The sequence below is a fragment of the Oryctolagus cuniculus genome, chromosome 11, assembly GCF_964237555.1.
Source record: "Oryctolagus cuniculus chromosome 11, mOryCun1.1, whole genome shotgun sequence".
Lineage (NCBI taxonomy): Eukaryota > Metazoa > Chordata > Mammalia > Lagomorpha > Leporidae > Oryctolagus > Oryctolagus cuniculus.
Genome location: NC_091442.1, coordinates 116,999,705 through 117,017,146, shown reverse-complemented (window position 1 = coordinate 117,017,146; position 17,442 = coordinate 116,999,705). Strand labels below are relative to the sequence as shown.

General features: G+C 48.0%; 1 protein-coding gene across 11 annotated transcripts in view; it reads right to left on the bottom strand.

Moving 5' to 3' along the window:
- Positions 1-2,538: 2,538 nt before the first annotated feature.
- XPNPEP3 (X-prolyl aminopeptidase 3) overlaps positions 2,539-17,442 on the bottom strand; it is an 81,935-nt gene continuing 67,031 nt past the window's right edge. For 7 of the 11 annotated variants that reach the window (XM_008275180.4, XM_051834052.2, XM_070052971.1 and 4 more), the window contains 3 exons: positions 11,904-12,084; positions 9,057-9,177; positions 2,539-6,543 (listed from right to left, as the gene is read on the bottom strand). In XM_008275180.4, the coding sequence (XP_008273402.3) occupies positions 6,377-6,543; positions 9,057-9,177; positions 11,904-12,084 (469 nt within the window). In that variant the 3' untranslated portion in view covers positions 2,539-6,376. The remainder of the gene's footprint in view (positions 6,544-9,056; positions 9,178-11,903; positions 12,085-17,442) is intronic. The other 4 variants (XR_011380293.1, XR_007914733.2, XR_001795781.3 and 1 more) reach the window with 4 other exon arrangements.

The window sequence follows — 17,442 nt, the reverse complement described above, 5'->3', positions numbered from 1 at the left end:
CTGGGCCATCCTCCACTGCACTCCCTGGCCATAGCAGAGGGCTGGCCTGGAAGAGGGGCCACCGGGACAGAATCCGGCGCCCCGACCGGGACTAGAACCCGGTGTGCCGGCGCCGCTAGGCGGAGAATTAGCCTAGTGAGCCGCGGCGCCGGCTACCAATGGGGTTTTAAAACTGGTGGAATTCTGGATCAATATGTTCACCAATTTTTACATCCAGATTAAGTTCTCATCAGCACAATTCTAGGTTTTATGGCTCTAAGTGATTTTTAAATCCCCTAAGCGATGTGCCTTGAAATCAGGCTGGAGACACTGAGGGCTCAGTGCATTCTCGGAACGGCCAGAGATGGAGCTTGGTGCAGCTGGTGCACCCTCACCTGTCAGGATGAGCCTGAGACCCAGACACACAGGCGAGGAGGGGTGGCACCACTCCTGGTCTGCTTGCTTAGCACAGCTGTGGAGTGCTGTTGCACATCCAAGGCAAGGGGCCCGGAGATTCTGGAGCAGCTGGTGTTTCAGATACGTGGGAGCCGCTAGCCAGGGGTGTCCCGGACAAGGTTCCCTGCAGGTGCAGCTGCAGACAACACAGATCTCTGCTCTCCCTGTGCCGGGGACTTCTCCCCTCTGCACAAGAAGCTGTGAGCAGCGTGACAGTTCTAGCAATACATGGACGTTCTGCTAATTACAGCTGGATCATTTTCAATTATTTGATATGAAGGGATTCAACTGAATTACAAATCTATTGTCATTTTACTACAATTAAAAAAAAATTTATTTGTAGGCAGAGCCATAGTGACAAGAGACACAGAGGGATCTTCATCTGCTGGTTCACCACCCAGGTGGTTGCCAATGGCTGGGGCCAGGGCCGGACAAAGCCAGAAGCCAGAACTCCATTCGGGTCTCCCACATTGTCTGTAGAGTCCCAAGTACTTGGGCCTTCTTCCATTGCTTTTCCAGGTACAATAGCAGGGAGCTGGAACCAAAGTGGATCAGCCAGGACTCGAACTGGCTCTCTGATATGGAAGGTAATGTTTTCAGTGGTGGCTTAATCTGCTGTCACAATGCTGGCCCTCACACTATGATTTTAAATGAAAGGAAAAGTCACTAGATTCTTTAAACTTAGCTTCAATTGTAAAGTATCCCTTAAGAGTTAACTCACACAAAGCACACAGTTGTATGGTTTTGAGTATATTCTATTGTACAACTATTAGCACCATCCAGTTCCACATGTCTATCAGCTGCAGGAGCCCGTGCCTGACAGGGGTCCTCCTCCACTCCTCCTGCTCCAGCTCCCAGTCAGTAACCTATTTCCTGTCCTATGGATTTGCCTATCCTGGACATTTCATATAAACAGAATCATACAACATGGAGCCTTTTGTGTCTGGTCTCTTACTTAGCAAGTTTTTAAAGTTTATCCAGGTTGTAGCATTAACGGTTCCATTTTATGGTTGAGTAGTATTTCACTGGATGGATACAAACACATTTTGTTTATTCATCAGTTTAATATTAATAGTTTTTGTTTAAAAAAAAAAAAAACCTTTATTTATTTGAAAGGCAGAGTTACAGAGAGAGGTAGAGACAGAGAGAAAGAGGCCTTCCACCCACTGTTCACTCCCCAAATGGCCGCAACAACCGGGGCTGGGCCAGGCTGAAGCCAGGAGTTTTTTCTGGGTCTCCCACATGGGTGCAGGGCCCAAGCACTTGGTCCATCTTCCGTTGCTTTCCCAGGACATTAGCAGGGAGCTGAGTCAGAAGTGGAGCAGCCGGGACTCAAACTGGCACCCAAATGGGATGCGGGTGCTGCAGGCGGGGGCTTTAACACATTGTACCACTGTGCCCACCCCTAACAGTAAGTTTTTTTAAAAAGAATTATTTATTTGAAAGGCAGTTACAGAGAGAGAATCAAACAGGAAGACACACAGGAAGATCTTTAATCTGCTGGCTCTCTCCCCAAATGGCTACAATGGCCAGTGCTCCATCAGGCTGAAGCCCGGAGCTAGGAACTTCCTGTGGGTCTCCCTTGTGGGTGGCAGGGGCCCCAGGATTTGGGCCATCCTCCCTGTTTTCCCAGGAATGTCAGCACGGAGTTGGATCAGAAGTGGAGAAGCCCGGACTTGAACAGGCGCCCTTATGGGATGCCTGCATTGTAAGCTGCGGCTTAACTCGTTGCACCACAGCTCTGGCTCCAAAGTCTCTGAGTTTAAAGGTTAACACCTACCGGGGGGTAGGAGCTGCACTCATGCAAACGGATCCACTTCCTCATGCAATCCACTCTAGGACACGCGTGGCTATGACTTACAGTCTTGAGAGATTACAGGGCTGCCCAGAGGCGCAGGGGTCAGTTCTACGAAGAGTCAGTCTATTAACAGACTGGATCAGATACACGGGGTCTCCTCCTACAGCTAAGACTGTTTTGAGTCTAACATCATGATTTTGTGACAACAGTTAATGAATACTTGGGAATCAAAATATTTTTTAAACACAAATGTTCTTACCTTTAAAACTGTAACTTGAGATTGTCAAATTACACATACACCTTACTTCCATATTATTTTGTAAGTTTATTTTTAAAATGACAGTAACAAATGGTTTTCCCTTGCTGGGGAATGATACATCTATTTTCCGCGAATAAGGCTTTAAAAAGTAACAGCGTTTTGTCCAAACTGAACTTGTATATAATTGCACAAAAGTCACACAAAGCAGTAAGAAATGCCAGCAAAGATGGAAGCTTGCTCAGAGCCTCATGGAACACACCCCGAGTCCTTGATTCCAGGTCACCTGACGCAGACAGTGCTGATGCTCACCCACGTTCTTGGTGCCACACATGCAGAGACCACAGCAACCAGAACACTGTGGTTTGTGACCGCGGAATGCTGCTGTGTCAGGGTTTAATGATGCACTCGTCTGCTCATTACTCTAGAAACATTAAAAACACTTCAGTTTAAAAAATATTTGCCCAGCTTCGAAACATACACTGTCTACTTTAAATTGTATTTTAGGAAACTAAAACTACAAAAAAATGAAGCACACCTTAAAAATCTGTTCCAAGCTGGGTCCTTTGTGTGCCACCATCTGTGGCCCTTTACCCTCTCTCCCTCTCTCGCTCTCTCTCTCTCTCTCTCACACACACACACACGTAGCATTACCACCCACCACACTAGCTGAGGTTGGCAGATAAGAGCTAACTCAAGTCGCAAGTCTTTCTGGCCGCAGCCGGCAGGAACACTGTTAGAGGACGCGGGGTCCCCCTGCGCTGGAGGAGGAGTGCACTGCGTTTTGCTCCTGATCTTGACAAGCCCAGGAGGGGAGAGGTGGCAGCCAGGCTCACACCTGCAGCCTTTGTATCATTAACAACGCTGATGAGGGTGTTGGTTACCGGTATTCTGAACAATGCAACAAGGCCAAATTTTTGTTTTAATGATATAGAATGTCTTTATCTGGAGATTTATTTGGTGGATCTTAATCTCAATGCAGAAAGAGATGTCTTCATGTGAGGGTTCTCCCTTTCTGAACTAACACAACTTAGTGAGGAAAAAGCCCAGTGTTTTGAGGAAAAAGCCCAGTGTTTTGAGGAAAAAGCCCAGTGTTTTGAAAGATGATGCACAGGAAGCATTTTAAAGTCGTCACCAGAGCTCCTTCTCCGCTTGGAGGCCACAACAAGCGAAAGAGAACTCTTGCCCCAGCATCTCTGCTGTGGTGCTTCAAATAAGAAACACAATCCTGGTCACCTGCTTACGAGGGAAAAGAGCGATTCCTGAAACACACAGAGGTGAGCGGCACTGGCCAGTCAGATAAGCTTCTGCTTAGATGGTGTTGCTAATGATCCAGCCACAGCTCCGTATCTAGGGAGAAAAACCCCAGTGGTAACTTTGGAAGACGCTTTCTCACGATGCAGGCTTTCAGTAGGACACCCGGTGTACGTGTGAAGTACCAGGAAGACTCCTGAGCCAGAGGACACTCGGGCCGCAGCTGCGGTACGGCCCAGGAATGAGGGACACTCGGGCTGGGCTGTGGTGCGGCTCATGGATGAATGAATGACATCTGGGCCACGGCTGTGGCGCGGTTCATGAATGAATGAAGGAGATCACTGCGCCGTGCATACTTCTCTGTAGCACAACACATCCTGAGTGTATCAGACAGCCACGGAGGCTCACTGTGTCACCTGACTCAAACGCTCAGCCGCTGTGGTTAATCTGGGATTCAAAGAACAACGTAGCTAGGTGAGCAGGAACTAAAAATCACCAGTCACACTCACTACCACTAACATCTGCAGAAGAACTTGACTGGAACCTAACCACAACCTGGACCATGTCCAAGTTCGCTGCTTTACATAAAAGCCACGGAGGCTTTGAGCTGGAAGGCTGAAGTCCTCAGAATATGACCTACAGGAAGAACGGGAAAGTCCTTCTTCCCAGGACTGGAAATGAAGAAGGGAAAGAAGCCAAGGAGGGGGCTGTGGGGGCACAGAGGCCTGGGAAGTGAGAAGTCAGAGCTGTGGATTTCCTTCTCGCCTCTTCTTTTAGGGACAGCACAGGACTGAGAAGTTGGAGGGAGTCAGGGCAGCTGTGGGGGGTGAAGCCCAGCCGCGTAGCCAGGGGCAGCAAAGCTGTGCAGATCTGCATGAGCACTGTCAGGATGCGATTTCTACCACACTGGTTACAGTATCTTTGTCTCCTGTCTGCTTCTGGACCTATACTGCAAGTTTTCCTGAAATAACGAGCAAACTTCTAACACTGCAGAAACTGTTAATCCCTCAACTTGTGCCTAACCTCAATATGGAAAAAACAAAACCAAAAAAACCCACTTTAAATTCATGCTCTACCAGTTCGCAGGTTTTGTGTATCTTAGGCCCATATCTACATATAAGGGAGGTGAACACACTGGCTGTTAGTGCTTCCCTCTCCCAGAGATGCTCTGAGTAAACCATCTGCAGCCCCCCAGCCTGCTCCCCACACAAGCCTGGTCGCCATAACTGTATCCAGTGCTGGGTACAGCTCTCTACTACTCACCTTCCAGTGCTGACATCAGGACAGGTAAGGAATAGAGGATGCCTACAAGTACTGGGTGGATCCCATATCGCTCTCTCTCTCTTTTTTAAATCAGAACTAGAGGAAATCACAGGTGGACAACAGGGGTGCTTCTCTGAAAACTGGGTGCCACGACTCTGACTTAACAGGGCAAGTCAAGCATCTGCCTCAGGCCAGTGCAGACGCTCCGGGAGTGGCCTGATCAGAACCTAGAGGATGTCTAGGAAAGGAACCATCTTAAAAAAAAATTATGTGAGAGACAGAAAGAAGGAGAAGAAGGAGAAGAAGGAGAAGAAGGAGAGAGAGAGAGAGAGAGAGAGAGAGAGAGAGATTTTTTCTATCCACTAGTTTACTCCCCAAATGCCTGCAACAGCTGGGACTGGGCTGGGCTGAAGCCAGGAACCAGGAACTCAATCCAGGTCTCCCACAAGACGGGCAGGATCCCAACTACCGAGCCACAGCCACTGCCTCCTGGGGTCTTCAGTACTAGGAAGCAGGAACTGAGCCTAGCACTCTGATGTGTGTTGTAGACGTCTCCATTGGTGGCTTCACGAATGGCCCCCCAGGATTCATCTTTAACTGAAGAGAACAAGTGCTGGAAGTTTGGATCTGCAGTAGTCACATACCTACTCTTCCACTCCTTCATTTCCTTACCGAGAATTTAAACAGGCAGCCAAACAGCAAGAAGAGCTCGCTCCACAGCCAGTGTTGTTGGAATTGGGACTCGGCTGAATGGTGAGACAAACACAGCAGTGCCCTGCAGGCTCGTGTGGCTCCGGGAGAACAGGCAGGCAGGAGTTAGGAGAAGTACTGGCCACCCGCGATTACAGGCAGGTGGCCTTCAGCAGGGTCTGGGACAGGCAGGCAGGAGTTAGGAGAAGTACTGGCCACCCGTGATTACAGGCAGGCGGTCTTCAGCATAATAGGAACTTTGGTGATTAGCTCTAAATACAGGCATCATACAAACATTGTATGTTATCAGGAGGATCTCAGCAAAGTGCAAAAAATACTCTGAAAAAATAAGATAATTTTCTCCCTGTTTAAATGTGTAATTGGAATGCATGGACATACGTAACCAACACCCTTTTTAATGTTGATAAATTAAACTCGCTTAGGTCCTGAGCTCCAGAGAAGTCATGTTATCAAAGAGGCAGTCACATAGCATTTAAAAATTCTCTTTTCCGGACTTCTCTCTACTTGAAATAAAAAACCCACAGATGTGACTGCACACAGCCATCAGCTGCACTCCAGAAGGAAGGCGTATAGACAGGCACACAGGAGCCCCTCGGGGCACTCGTGCAGGGATGGCCGGGTGCCCCTCTGAGCCCGAGATGCACGTGGGGCCGCGGCGGTCAAGAGGCCCTGCTGCAGATGTGCTCGACGTCGCTCAGCTCCTTGGGGCAGCCCGCAGACAGCACGAGGGGCGAGTCCTGAGTCACCACCACATCGTCCTCGATGCGGACGCCAAGGCCCCGGAACTTCTCTGGTGCATCTCTGTCATCCTCGGGAATATAAATGCCTGAGAAGCGAGAAGGAGAACGTGCCGATCAGCAATGGCAGCTGAGCGAGTCGGGCAAGGAAGTTCACCTCTCTGTTACAGCTCCTTCACTTGTAGTACCGGACCTCAGTGGTTCTCACTGGGTCCAGCTGTGAGGAGCCAACGAGATAATCCACATAACATGTCTGGTGCATAATGGTCCATAAATGCTAAGCTACCATTAATACAGCTGTTATTATTGATTAATTAAGTTTTATTTATTTATTTGAAGGGCAAAGTGATAGACAGCGAAGAAGAGACAGAGAAAGAGAGCAACATCCCCCATCCACTGGTTCAGTCCCCAAATACCTGCAACAGTCAAGGCTGGGTCAGGCTGCAGCCAGGAGCCAAGAACTTCATCTGGGTCTCCTACAGGGGATGTAGGGGCCCGAGCACTTGAGCCATAATCTATTGCATCCTAGGCACATTAGCAAGAAGCCGAATCGGAAGCAGAGGTGGGACTTGATCCTAGGCACTCAGATATGGGAGGCAGGCATCCCAAGTGACGGCTTCACCCTCTATACCACAGTGATAATGTCGATCATCAGTCTGTCATATTTTAGAGTCTTAAATGGCCCATATAAAATGACTTTGGGGCCAGTGCTGTGGCATAGTGGGTAGAGCTGCCGCCGCCTGCAGTGCCAGCATCCCATGTGGGCGCTGGTTCCAGTCCCAGCCTCACCACTTTTGCTCCAGCTCTCTGCCGTGGCCTGGGAAAGCAGTAGAAGATGGCTCAAGTGCTTGGGACCCTGCATCCTTGTGGGAGACCTGGAAGAAGCTCCTGGCTCCTGGCTTCAGATCGGCCCAGCTCTGGCCATTGTGGCCATTTGGGGAGCGAACCACTGGATGGAAGACTGTTCTCTCTGTCTCTCTCGAATTCTGCCTGTCAAATACAATAAATAAATTTTAAAAAATGACTTAGTTAATGAGCGTGTCAGTGTATGATGGGATGCAGCAGACTGTCTTAGTTTTCTCTGGCATAATAGTCTCCTGAGAAAAGGGCACTTTGTTCAAATGAAGATAAAATGTATTTCAATAGATTTTAAATGTATTAACATTTATATATTCTTAGCTTTAGCAACCAGAAGCTGCAGAAATTGTCATTATACATTTTTCCCCTCCTCAAACAATAAAATAAGAGAGAAACAGAAAGACACTAATGTTTGTTTGGAAAAATCTACAAGCCCCAGGTAGAAGCTTCCCTAATCATAAGGTCAAACAAATACCAGGGCTTTTCCTCTGCTTTTTTTTTTTTTAATAAAATTTATTCACTTGAAAGTCAGAATTACAGAGACAGAAGGAAAAACATAAAGGGGGGGGGGAGAGGGAGGGAGGGAGGGAGAGAGGGAGATCCTTCATTCGCTGGTTCATTCCCTAAATGGCTGCAACAGCCAGGGCTGGGCCAGGCTGAAAGCCAGGAGGCTCTTCTGGGTCTCCCATGTGGGTACAGAGGCCCAAGCACTTGGACCATCCTCTGTTGCTTTCCCAAGTGCATCACCACGGAGCTGGATCAGAAGAGGAGCAGCCAGGACTCGAACTGGCGCCCATATGGGATGCTGGCACTGCAGACAGCAGCTCAACCTGCTGTGCCACCACAATGCTGGCCCCTAAGGCTTTTCCTTTTAAAGAAATTATAAACTTCTTCCACTACCCCCACAGAACTGCTTTGTGACAAAAAGATCAGTAAAAAAAAAAAAAAGAAAGAAAAGAAAAGAAAAAAGTGTATTCGAAATCTAAGGAAGCAAGCATATACTGACTAGGCTGGGCAAAATCACACCTAAGGCCACAGACAGCAAGTATGACCATGCTCAAAGGGGTATAAGAGCTTTCCCAGCCCTAAGGTGTAGAATTTGAGGTTAGAACATTTGAAAGCTACAACTGTGATCTGTTTGGATAACAAGAGCAGCAATAGTGTTTGAAAATCAACTCTGGTAACGCCAATCTCCATACTCCACCGTGGCTACCACTGCCCTCCTGCTGCCGGCCCAACACCCAGGACTGTCGCCATCAGGCAGTGCACTGACTGCTGGCCTTCGGTGGAGCTCCTGAGAAAGGACCTGGGTGCCAGGACTGGGGCAACGCTGGGGAGTGCAACACAGGGTGCAGAGGGGCTGCAAGTTGAGACAGGGAGACTGCGCGTCTCCTGCGTGCAAGCCCTGGGCTCCGGAGCTGTGAGGGCCCCCACCGCTAACCAGGAGACTAGGACAAACCAGCCTCGGCAAAGGCAGGATTAAAAAGATTCATTTCTTAATATCTGCTCACAGAAAGTATTCCCCATCTGTTGTTTATTGAAGCAGTCAAATTAAACAAACTGTGTGATGTTAAATAAGAAAGCTAAAGATAAATCTAAAATAAAGTCACTTTTTACACTTGTGAGGTTGTTTTCCTGTCTCTTCTAATTTAATTATGTTGGCTCAGGCAAAAATGGACAATGTTCACGTCACACTACTACTTTGTGTTGCACAGGACCGGAGGCTGCTGATGCCTCCCCTTACCTGGTTCAATCGTGATCACCATCCCCGGCTGCAGAGGGAGGGAACGGGGCATGTCTGGAGTGTCGTGGACATCCATCCCAAGGTAATGGCCAACATGATGAGGGCAGTATTTTCGAGCAGCCTGGAAGTAATTATCACAGTATTAATGCGGCAATAACTCCTAAAGGGGAGAGTTCCACATAGCATATGGATATATGAGCACGTGTTGATATACCTTCCCCATGGTCCCGTCAATCAGTCTTTCAATTTTTATTTATTAGAAAGCTAGACAGAGAGAGAGACAGACAGAGACAAAGACCGTCCATCTACTCACTCACTGCACAACTGGCTACAACTGCTGGAGCTTGGCCAGGCTGAAGTCAGAAGCCTGAAACTCAACTTGGGACTCCTGTGGGGTGGCAGGCACCCATGTACTCTGGCCACCATCTGCTACCTCCCTGGGTGCCCAGTAGCAGGAAGCTGGAATCAGAAGAGGAGCTGGAACTTGAACCCAGGCCCTGTGACACTGGATGTGGGCGTCTCAAGCAGGGTCCTGAGCACCAAATGCCTCCCACCCACCACTTATGTTTAAGCTATTTTTGGGCATATGATTAAGAGATAAATGGCTACCTCTCAGCCGGAGCTGTGGCTCACTAGGCTAATCCTCTGCCTGTGGCGCTGGCACCCTGGGTTCTAGTCCTGGTCGGGGTGCCGGTTCTGTCCCGGTTGCTCCTCTTCCAGTCCAGCTCTCTGCTGTGGCCCAGGAAGGCAGAAGAGACCCATATGGGAGACCAGGAGGAAGCACCGGGCTCCTGGCTTCGGATCAGCACAGCACTGGCCATAGCGGCCATTTTGGGAGTGAACCAACGGAAGTCCTTTGTCTCTGTCTCTCTCTCTCACTAACTCTGCCTATCAAAAAAACAAAAACAAAACAAAAAAAAAACAAAAAACAATCAACCAACCAAACAAAAAAAACGGCTACCTCTTGTATGCAGCACACCAATGGAATTTTAAATGATTCACATTTCTGTTCTCCATAATAAATATACTACACACATGCTAACTTGCGGAATCCCAGCAATAACTGTGGCAAATGAAAATCTCTTAGGGAAGATGAAGATGTTAGAATAAATCATCTCTTCAGTGCTCACACACACCCTCGGGAAGCCTACTCTGGAGACCCTAAAGATCTCAGAGCATCTTGTGGGGGAGGCATAAGTATTGGGCGTTTGACCGGTGTGGATGCTTCTGTAAGTTAGCTGGAGATTTGTTGGTCTAAGCAACAGGAAATCTAGAGCTTCTTTTCCATTGATAGCAGAAGTCCTGGCAGCCTAAAGTTGGAGGTGGAGGATGACCAATGGTCTGTCTGGCTTGACCACCTGGCATTTTAATTTAATTTTTTATTTTTTTAAGATTTATTTTGTATTTATTTGAAAGGCACAGTTACACACACACACACACACAGGTATCTTTCATCTGCTGGTTCACTTCCCAGATGGCTACAACAGCTAGGGCTGGGCCAGACTGAAGCCAGGAGCCAGGAGCTGTTTTTGGGTCTCCCACATGGGTGCAGGGGCTCAAGCACCTAGGCCATCTTCCATTGCTTTCCTGGGCACATTGGCAGGGAGCTGGATTGGAAGTGGAGCAGCCAGGACTCAAACTGGTGCTCATATGGGATGCTGCTGTCACATGAGGTAGCTTTTATCCATGGTGCCACAATGCTGGCCCTTAGCATTTTAATTTTAAAGTTAAGGTTTTACAGAACACCATTATAATCTCGGTATAGGAAAAATTCATTCCAAGACATTGGTCACTGAACATACTACTCAGTTTCAGCAATATGCAGCAGACACTTGACCTTCCGAATCTCCACAAAAGGATTGAGAGTTCACCTCTGGGGTGGGCACTGTGGCACAGCAGTTAAATTAAGCCACATACCTGCATCCTGTATCAGAGTGCTGGTTCAAGTCCTGGCTCTTCCACTTCCAATACAGCTACCTGCTAATACATCCTGGGAACACAGCAGATAACAGCCAAGTACTTGGGTCCCTGCCACCCACGGGGAGACCTGGACGGGGTTCCTAGCTGCTGGTCTGGGCCCGGCCCAGCCTTGGCTACTGTGGGCATTTGGAGAGTACACTAGTGAATGAAAGATCTCTCTCACTTCTCTCTCTGACACTCTTTCAAATAAATACATGAATATTTAAAATACATTTTTTAAAAAAGTTAACTTCTCTTTTTTGGTTGCTTTTAAATGCAATTTTAAATATTTATTACATTTTATATGAAAGAGAAATAGAGAAAGAAAGGGAGGGATTTACCATCTACTGGCTCACTCTCCAAATGTCTGTAACAGTCAGGGCTGGGTTAGGCTTTAGCCAGGAACCAGGACTTCAGTCTGTGTGCCCCACATGGGTGACAGGGACCAAAGTACTTGAGTCATCACCTGCTGCATCCCAGGGTGAGCCTTGGCAGGAAGCTGGGCTGAAAGCAGAGTTGGTTTTGAATCCAGGCACTCTGATGTGGGATGTGGGTATACTAACCGGCAGCTAAACTGCTGGTCAAAAGCTGGATGCACCTCTCTTCCTTGCTTCCTTTTTTTGTCTTTCTCTATCCTGTCTGCACTAGACTTCATTTTATGTTTTCTGAATACGAAGCTGGTTATGCACTCTGCAATGAACCAGAATGTGCTGCCATCTTCTGGAAGAAATGAGTACTGATTCTCTTTGTTTTAATCCTTGTTGAAGCTAAATCCTTGCAGAGAAAGAAAACCAAGAGCATTTCTAAGTCTAATTAGCTTTATATAAGGTAAAAACCAAAGAGCGTGTTAGGCATCAATGAGAACGGGGGTCCACAGACGTGCAGTACCTTGAAGGCATTATTTTCCTTAGTGTTCCTCACAATTCCCAATGCTTCAAGCTTCTGTCCCGTCAGTGTCAGCATCAAGCTGTAGATGTTCTCCAAGCTTGTCCCAGGGGAGCACAGGGCCAGACAGTTCTTCTGAATCTCTAGAACAGCTTCATAGAGCTCTGCCTGCGGGGCGGTGAACCTGGGGAGAGCAGAGCCAATTCAGAAGTCCGAACTCAGAATGATCTACTGCAAGACGTCTGCTTCTGTCTCAGGAGGGTGATGACAAGGCAGGGTTGACATGCGCTCTCTAGGAAACACGATGCATTTTTGCAGACAGGATCTTGACCATGGCCTGGGGGCTCAGTAGGAAGTACAGTGATCCAAGTGACCAGCAGACACTCGGCAGCTGAGGCTGGAAGGTGCAGCTGGCTGGGAATGCAGTCCGAAGGCCAGGCCAGGTGCACTCTTGATACTTTCTAATACCTTAGAGAGAGGCTACCACTGGAGAAGAGAAAAAGAAAAGAAGGAAAGCCTGGGACCCACCCTGACAGCTGAAACAGATGTCATGGAATAAACGAGTCAGGATCTCAAGGTACTAGAAACTCACCAGTACTGAAGTATCCTCAGAGTAACACTCTTTAGCAATCAGGTGAGAAAGAAGTGAGCTGTCTTAGCAGTGTTTTCATCCACTGCTGATGTGGATGTAAACCAGCACAGTCGATTGAATCCAAGGCCTTAAGGCTGCTCATGTAATCTGACCTAGTGACTGTGCTCTACGGATGTGCCTAAGAAAATAGTTTTAAATTTGAAAAAGTTAATGCACAAAAATGTGCACTGTGATTTCTGTAACTGGAAGACATCAGACAATTTCTAAATGTCCCCTAGCAGAATGGTTAAGTCTAACAATATAATAGGATAATGAACACCTATATACCCATCTCCCAGGTTCAACCATGATCAGTATCTCTATGATTTTACTGTCCCAAGACAGTATTATTAAATAATAATTTTTTTTTTAATTTTTGACAGGCAGAGTGGACAGTGAGAGAGAGAGACAGAGAGAAAGGTCTTCCTTTACAGTTGGTTCACCCTCCAATGGCCGCTGCTGATCCGAAGCCAGGATCCAGGTGCTTCTCCTGGTCTCCCATGGGGTGCAGGGCCCAAGCATCTGGGCCATCCTCCACTGCACTCCCGGGCCACAGCAGAGTGCTGGACTGGAAGAGGGGCAACAGGGACAGAATCTGGTGCCCCAGGAATTTCTTCATGGTTTTCCACGTGAGTGCAGGGGCAAGGACTCGGGCCATCTTCTTTCCAGGCCTTTGCAGGCTTTCCCAGGCCATAGCAGAGAGCTGGATCGGAAGTGGAGCAGCCAGGATTTGAATTGGTGCCCATATGGGATGCTGGCACCACATGTGGTGGCTTTACCTAGTATGCCACAGCACTGGCTCCAACAGTGAAATTTTTTTTAAAATTAAGATTTATTTATTTATTTGCAAGTCACAGTTACACAGAGAGGAAAGGCAGAAAGAGAAAGAGAAAGAGAGAGAAAAGTATTCTATCCAATGGTTCACTCCCCAGTTGGCTGCAATGACCACAGCCACGCTGATCTGAAGCCAGGAGCCAGGAGCTTCTTCTGGGAATCCCACATGGGTGCAGGGGCCCAAGGACTTGGGCCATATTCCACTGCTTTCCCAGGCCACAGTAGAGAGCTGGATTGGATGTGGAGCAGCCAGGTCTCAAACCGGCGCCCATCTAGGATGCTGGCCTCAAGCCAGGGCGTTAACCCGCTGTACCACAGCACCAGCCCCCAACAGTTCTCTTTTAAAATGAAATTCACATACACTGAAATGCACAAATCTGAGCTGTACAATTCTGACAAATGGATGTACCAATCCTGATAAAGCTGGGGACACTGAATGCCTAAATTCTGCTGAGTCATCGCTGCCCTAGAAGCAGCTCTCCTGCCATGTCTGAAGTTAACCCTGCTTTGCCTGAGAACCTTCCTGGAAGTAGTGGCCTCGGTTGCCTCTAGACCTGTAAACAGACTCAAGTCGCAGCAGGCTCCAAAAGTGTACCCATGCGGAGGTACAGCATAATTCAAAACCAACTGAACGGCTTTTCCAATTTATATGGACGAAAGACAGCAAAATACATATGACAAATGGAGATTCACAGTGTGGGGTTTTATGGGTCCACTACACAGATTCTGGACTCAATGTCATAGCTTTAGGGTCTGAGTAGCTCTAACAGTTTGGATGGTTGGTTGGCTGAAACACGGTAGCCTAAGGTAAACAAAGTCGAATGCCTGAACTTCCTTGGTATACAAGGGTTCTGCCTCAGTCCTGTAATATAAATGCTGCTTCACCTTCTAGCCTGCCCTATAGATGGGGACTTACGACTGAAATTCTTCCTCAAATTTCCAGCGTGCTGCTTTGCCCTACAACATTCAGATATGTCAGCCTCAACAAATGTACTGCGTACTTTCTTTTTCTCTAGAGAATCCTGATTGATACCGATCCATACAGAACATTTACACTGTCCCAGAAAATCCGCGTTTGCCTATATCTCATCAATACACTTACCTCCAGAAGCAAATGCTGTTCTGATTACATTCACCTTAGCTTTACGTACACTAGAACATCATATAAATGAAATCATATATGTCCCCTGTTGTGTCTGGCTGCCTTCATGTCTATGCATCTCATGGTGTTACTTCAGCCAAGTCTTTTTTTTTTTTTTTTTTTTTTGACAGGCAGAGTGGACAGTGAGAGAGAGAGACAGAGAGAAAGGTCTTCCTTTGCCGTTGGTTCACCCTCCAATGGCTGCTGTGGCCGGCGCACCGCGCTGATCCGATGGCAGGAGCCAGGTACTTATCCTGGTCTCCCATGGGGTGCAGGGCCCAAGCACTTGGGCCATCCTCCACTGCACTCCCTGGCCACAGCAGAGAGCTGGCCTGGAAGAGGGGCAACCGGGACAGAATCCGGCGCCCCGACCGGGACTAGAACCCGGTGTGCCGGCACCGCAAGGCGGAGGATTAGCCTAGTGAGCCGCGGCGCTGGCCTCAGCCAAGTCTTTTTAATGCCTGAGTGGAGTTCCCACTGTACGAACAGACCACAATTTACGTATTTACTCTCCTGTTGATGGGCATCTGGGCTGTTTCCAGCTCTTGGCTATTGTGAATAATGCTGTCATGAACATTCCTGTACAACTCTTCTCTTATGGACCTACGCTATGTGGAAGATCTAGGTAAATGGTTCACCGTTCATTTAAATTTAGAAGAAACTGTCAAATTCTAACAGTTCTAACAGTTTCCATTACCATGAGCAATGGAAAAGAGTTTCAGTTATACTGCAGTATTGTGAACACTTGGTTTGGTTAGTCTTTAATTCTGTTCATTCTAGTCAATGTGGAATGGTAGCAAATTGACGAACACTGCTGAGAGGCCTTCAATGCGGAATAGTGGGTTAAACCGCTGCCTGAGCTGGCGGCATCCCACATGGGCACTGATTTGAGTCCTGGCTGCTCCACTTTTGATCCAGCTCCCTGCTAGTGGGCCTGGGAAAGCAGCGGAGGACGGCCCAAGTGCTTGGACCCCTGCCATCCATGTGGGAGTCCCAAATAAAGTTCCTTGCTTTGGCCTGGCCCAGCCCTAGCTGTTCATTTAGGGGAATGAACCAGCAGATGGAAGATCTCTGTCTCTCTCTCTCTAACTCTGCCTTTCAAAAAAATGAATAAATAAATCTCAAGGGGCCAGTGCTGTGGCCTACTGGGTAAAGGCGCTGCCTGCAGTGCCAGTGTCCCATATGGGTGCTAGTTCCAGTCCTGGCTGCTCGCTTCCAGTCCAGCTCCCTACCAGTGCTCCTGGGAAAGCATCAGAGGATGGCCCGAGTGCTGGACCCCTGACCCACGTGGGAGACCTGGAAGCAGCTCCTGGCTCCTGGCTTTGGATCCACGCAGCTCCAGCCCAGAACCAACAGATGGAAGAGCTCTGTCTCTCTCTCTCCATAACTCTGCTTTCAAATAAATAAATAAATAAATCTTTTTAAAAATAATCTTAAAAAATAACTTAGGACTACTTTTACAGCGTGTACAGTCATTTGTGCATGTTCTGTTAGAAGTGTCCATCAAGTCTCTTTGTGAGATACGTGTTTAGTGAAAATTTTATCCCAGTTGCTGGCTATCTATTTTCTTAAGAGTCTTTCAATACACAGAACATTTTATTTTGATGGTCTATTTTATTAATTCCATTTTGCGGTTACTCTATGAGTTCTTACAAAATCACAACATCCAGGGCTGGGCCAGGCTGAAGCTGGGAGCCTGGAGCTCCCATCCAGTTCTCTTTCGTGGGTGGCAAAGTTCAATCACGTGGGCCATCCTCTGCTGCCTTCCCAGATGCAGTAACAGGAAGCTGAGTGGGATATGGAGAAGCCAGGACTTAAACCTACACTATAATTTGGGATACGGGCATCTCAAGTGGTAGTCTAACCTCCTATGCCACAATGCCCACCCTTCCATTTACTTATTCTTATGCTGATACCACATTGTCTTGACTGTTGTAGTTTTACAGTAAATTTTAAATAATATTTATTTACTTGAAAGGCAGAGTTACAGAGAGGCAGAGGCAGAGAGAAGTCTTCCATCCACTGGTTCTCTCCCCAATGGCTGCAATGGCTGACACTGGGCTGATCCAAAGCCAGGAGCCAGGAGCTTCCTCTGAGTCTCCCACATGGGTGCAGGGGCCCAAACACCTGGGCCATCTTCTACTACTTTCCCAGGCCATAGCAGAGAGCTGGATTCGCAGTGGAGCAATGGGACTTGAACTGGCATCCATATGGGATGCAGATACTGCAGGCGGCAGCTTTGCCCTCTATGCCACAGCACCTTCCCCCTGACCTTGTGTTCTTTTAAAAAGCTTATTTGATAGAGAGCAAGTACAAGCAAGCCCCCATCTACTAGTTCATTATCCAAATGCCTGAAATGGCCAAGAATGGGTTGGCCAAAACCAGGAGCTGGAACTTCATCCAGCTCTCCCTGTGGGTGGCAGGGACCCAACTACTTGGTCCATCACTGCTGCCTCCCAGGGTCTTCACTAGCAGGAAGCCAGCCAGGACTCAGAGCTGGGCACGGAGCCCAGGTACTCTGATATGAAGGCACTGAATTAAGTGTTAGGTCAACTGCCCTCACCTGACCTTGTATTCTTTGTGTAAAAAAAAAATGTTTTTATGAGAGAAAAGAGCCAATGTAATGGCCAATCTTTATTGGAAATGTCATAGCACATTTTGATCAGGTTGGTGCGGGGGCTGAGGGGTTATGATGGGTTCCACAGCCAGGGCATCACTGGGTTTCGCCTCTGTGCAGGCAGGACCAGGTGATGGCACTGCTGGCCTCACAGTGGCAGGTCACTATCTGCTTGTTGGTGACAGAAGGGACTGAATCAGGGTCTTCCTGGGTGCCTGAAGCTGCCTTTCGGGGTAGCATACTGTGCAGGTCCAGTCCCTCCTGTGTGCCACCGTGCCCTCCCTCTCTGCATTGACGCCCTCCTGCCTGCGGCAGTGCC